The sequence below is a fragment of the Sinocyclocheilus rhinocerous genome, unplaced genomic scaffold (genome assembly GCF_001515625.1).
Source record: "Sinocyclocheilus rhinocerous isolate Xijiao unplaced genomic scaffold, SAMN03320098_v1.1 scaffold576, whole genome shotgun sequence".
NCBI classification, from domain to species: domain Eukaryota; kingdom Metazoa; phylum Chordata; class Actinopteri; order Cypriniformes; family Cyprinidae; genus Sinocyclocheilus; species Sinocyclocheilus rhinocerous.
In genome coordinates, this window is record NW_015662167.1 from 1,362,763 (window position 1) to 1,366,403 (window position 3,641).

General features: G+C 36.7%; 1 protein-coding gene across 2 annotated transcripts; it reads left to right on the top strand.

Moving 5' to 3' along the window:
* Positions 1-253: 253 nt before the first annotated feature.
* On the top strand, positions 254-3,630 carry LOC107727855 (mitochondrial import inner membrane translocase subunit Tim17-A-like). 2 transcript variants are annotated; one of them, XM_016537877.1, is made up of 6 exons: positions 254-533; positions 1,322-1,421; positions 1,537-1,600; positions 2,253-2,381; positions 2,882-2,992; positions 3,104-3,630. In XM_016537877.1, exons 1-6 carry the CDS (start codon positions 508-510, stop codon positions 3,172-3,174), a joined length of 501 nt encoding a protein of 166 aa, XP_016393363.1. In that variant the 5' UTR covers positions 254-507; the 3' UTR covers positions 3,175-3,630. The 2 variants fall into 2 exon arrangements, with proteins under 2 accessions (XP_016393363.1, XP_016393362.1); XM_016537876.1 differs by lacking the exon at positions 254-533 and adding an exon at positions 652-767.
* The last annotated feature ends 11 nt before the right edge of the window (positions 3,631-3,641 follow it).

The window sequence follows — 3,641 nt, forward strand, 5'->3', positions numbered from 1 at the left end:
TCCGCAGTTGTTTATTGTTCTATACCTGTACATACAATTGTCGGTTTGTATATTTTTTATTCCTTATTTTACTTGTTCTATTTTTTATTTATTTTTATTTTTTATTATGTGTGTTTTTTTGTTCTGTCACTGTCATTCTGTTACACTGTGGAAGCTTCTGTCACGAAAACAAATTCCTCGTATGTGTAAACATACCTGGCAATAAAGCTCATTCTGATTCTGATTCTGATTCTGATAGACCTACTACATTTGTTTAATCCCTGGTGAAAACAATGTGTGGGGGCCATCATAGCCTCTGGACCAGATGGAGTTCACGCATTTTGGATAGCTCTGCTTAATATCTCACTTGCAATGGTTGCAGTTGTTGGTAGAAAATGCTGCCACTAGAGGGGCCTCTATACAACGATCACAAAGAAAGAGACAGCAAAAGAACACGCGAATAACCTGACGTCACCCGCAGCAACAGCACGTGTTTGATTACGTCAGTGCGAACAGGAAAAGAACAAAATGGAGGAGTACGCGAGGGAACCATGGTGAGCTGACGGCTTCAAACAACTTGTTGTTTTATATATTTTAAATATTTATATTTTTGTTGGTATAGCTGTTAAAATACTCTTTATTATTTATGCGGTCTTAGTAATTGTCAAGCCGTTTGATGTTCGAATGATCGTGATATGGTCGGTTTGATAAACGCTGCTGAACGCGATGTCCTTCAGTGCAGGCTTCATGCTGTCAGTCATGCACATGACCTTGTTCTGCCGGCATCCGTGATCAGTTGGTTTTGTTTTTTATATTTTGTTTACTAACAATATCCATTGTTTAAATGTTTAAACTATTAAAAACAGAATATATAAAATATCTATTAGCATATGGTCAGTGGGATCTGAAGATCAACCGGCTAGGAGTAAGAAGTGAAAGCATAAGCACTAAAGAAATGGCGTGTGTGTGTGTGTGTGTATATATATATATATATATATATATATGTATATATATATATATATATATAATTATATGTATATATATGTGTGTACATGTATATATATATAATATATATATGTGTGTGTGTGTGTGTGTGTGTGTGTGTGTATATATATATATATATACACTCGTTTCTGTAACGTTTATTGCGATGCTTCCTCGAGTAGGATTTAATTTAACAAAAATGAATAAGAAGTCATTTTAGAGGTGTTCCATGGTAATCCATGTTGTTGTTGTTTTTGAACCATATTTACCAGAGTGCTTATTTGCAAGGGTTGTTAGTAGGAGAGATTATTTTTATGTACTATTATCGTTCTCATCATCATGACCTCTGGTTTCTTAGCCCCTGGAGGATAGTGGACGACTGTGGGGGCGCCTTCACCATGGGGGCCATAGGTGGTGGGATCTTTCAGGCTGTCAAAGGCTTTAGAAACTCTCCTTCTGTGAGTGATTCTTCCAGCTGCTGATACAGTGATGCTGTTTTGTTTTAAGTTAACTGCATGTAGTACTTCTTGTCTCCAATATGATGTCGTTGTTTTTTGTTTTTCTTCTCTTCAGGGAATGAATCACAGAATGAGGGGTAGCTTGACAGCCATAAGGACCAGAGCTCCACAACTAGGAGGTAATGTAAAGTTCAACGGTTATCTATCACATGATTGCGACATGGATGCAGAGTGATGCACTCTGGAAAAACTGAAAAGTTTGGTGTCAGTAAGATTTTTTTTTAGTGGTTTTGAAAGCCAAACGGAATTATTTGTACAAAAATACAGTAAAAATAGTAATACTGTGAACTATTATTACAATTTTAAAATATATATAATTTTATTTGGATATTTTCAGCAGCCTTTAGTTTAGTCTTTTAGTGTCACATGATCCCTCAGAAATCATTCTAATATGCTGATTTGGTGCTCAAAAACATTTCTTCTTATCAATGTTGGAAACAGTTGCGCTGCTTAATATTTTTGTAGAAACTGTGATACATTTTTTTCAGAAATCTTTGATGAATGGAGATGCGTTTATTTATTTGAAAGCTTTATTTATCTTTGTAACATTATAACATTTTAAATGTATTTACTCAAATATTTTTTTTAAGTTCATGCATCCTTGCTGTATAAAAATTTATTTCTTAAAAAGAATCTTGCTGACCCCAAACTTTTGAAAAGTTTTATTTTTTTTAATTATTTTTTACATTGTCTGTCTGCATCACACATCTTGGCTTTACTTTAAAATATATTACAAAATACAAATGTTTGTCAAATGTTCATGATTATTAGGAAGCTTTGCTGTGTGGGGTGGCCTCTTCTCCATGATTGATTGTGGGCTGGTCAAGGTGAGGGGCAAAGAAGACCCCTGGAACTCAATCACAAGTGGAGCCATGACAGGAGCCATTTTAGCAGCAAGAAGTAAGTCAAATCCCAAAGAAATGTGGATAATGTTGTGGTCAAGTGAGTTAGGTGCTAAATCAGGCCAGTTTATAAATATTAAAGCTCGTTTGTAAAGAGTTTTATTGGTGTTGTCTCATCGTGCCGGGACAGGGCATCACAGTATGGTAAGGTGCGTAACATTTCCGTCACACGCTTGAGGTATTCAGCCAATCACAACGCACTGGATAGCTGTCCAGTCAGAGCACACCTCGCTTTTCAGACCGATGAGCTTTGTAAAAATCGACGCGTTTCAGAAAGGCAGGGCATAGAGGAGAGACAATAATGTACATTATGTGGAAAATAATGTTTTTTTGAACCTTAAACTGCATAAACGCATTGCATTACACCAAATACACAACATAATGTTCTTTTTAGCAACGTCATATGACCCCTTTAACAGTTCATTCTTCTTTTTTTCTCTCTTAAAAAAGGATAACCTGTGTTTATGCATGTGGTATTAATCTTTTGTCTCATCACAGATGGGCCAGTGGCCATGGTTGGCTCTGCTGCAATGGGAGGTATACTGCTTGCATTAATAGAAGGTGCGGGAATTCTGCTCACGAGGTTCGCCTCAGCACAATTCCCAACTGGTAAGTGTGCAAAGTCATCCTCTGAAACAGAGTAAAACTTTTACAAATGCAAATAGTCATGAGTAATATTTAAATAAAAACAAAGAAACCAACATCATCTTTTTTCTACAGGCCCACAGTTTGCAGAAGAACCCGCTCCCATGCCTGCTTCATCATTCGGAGACTATAGACAGTTCCAATGAGAAGCTCTTTAAAACTCAAGGCCTTTTCTTATTCCATGAACTCATCTAAGACACTGAAGTTACAGTGTGGATCTCATTCATTAACAGAGCATGCCACCAACCGCGAATGACTGTGACAAAGGGAATATGAAGGGCAAACACTATTGTTCCTGTCCTTGCGTTTGTCTTTAGTATGCCTTTTGCTATTCTCAGCTTTGTCATTGGCCTATGGGTCACCCTATTTAAGTCAAAACTCAGTTCTATGTTTTCATCCACATATTCCCTGTTTTTGTTTTCTGTGAACTCATTTTTTGCTAACACAGCTGGAAATGTTTGCTGAAGCAATAGGTGTACTATTTAAGTCATGCTAGGTTGTTCGAGTTGAGCCCCAATCAATTGGCTATATAAAGTGTTTGTTGCATGTGTGTGTGAATGTGTTAATACCATTTTGTGTGTGTGTGTGTGTGTGTGTGTGTGTGTGTGTGTGT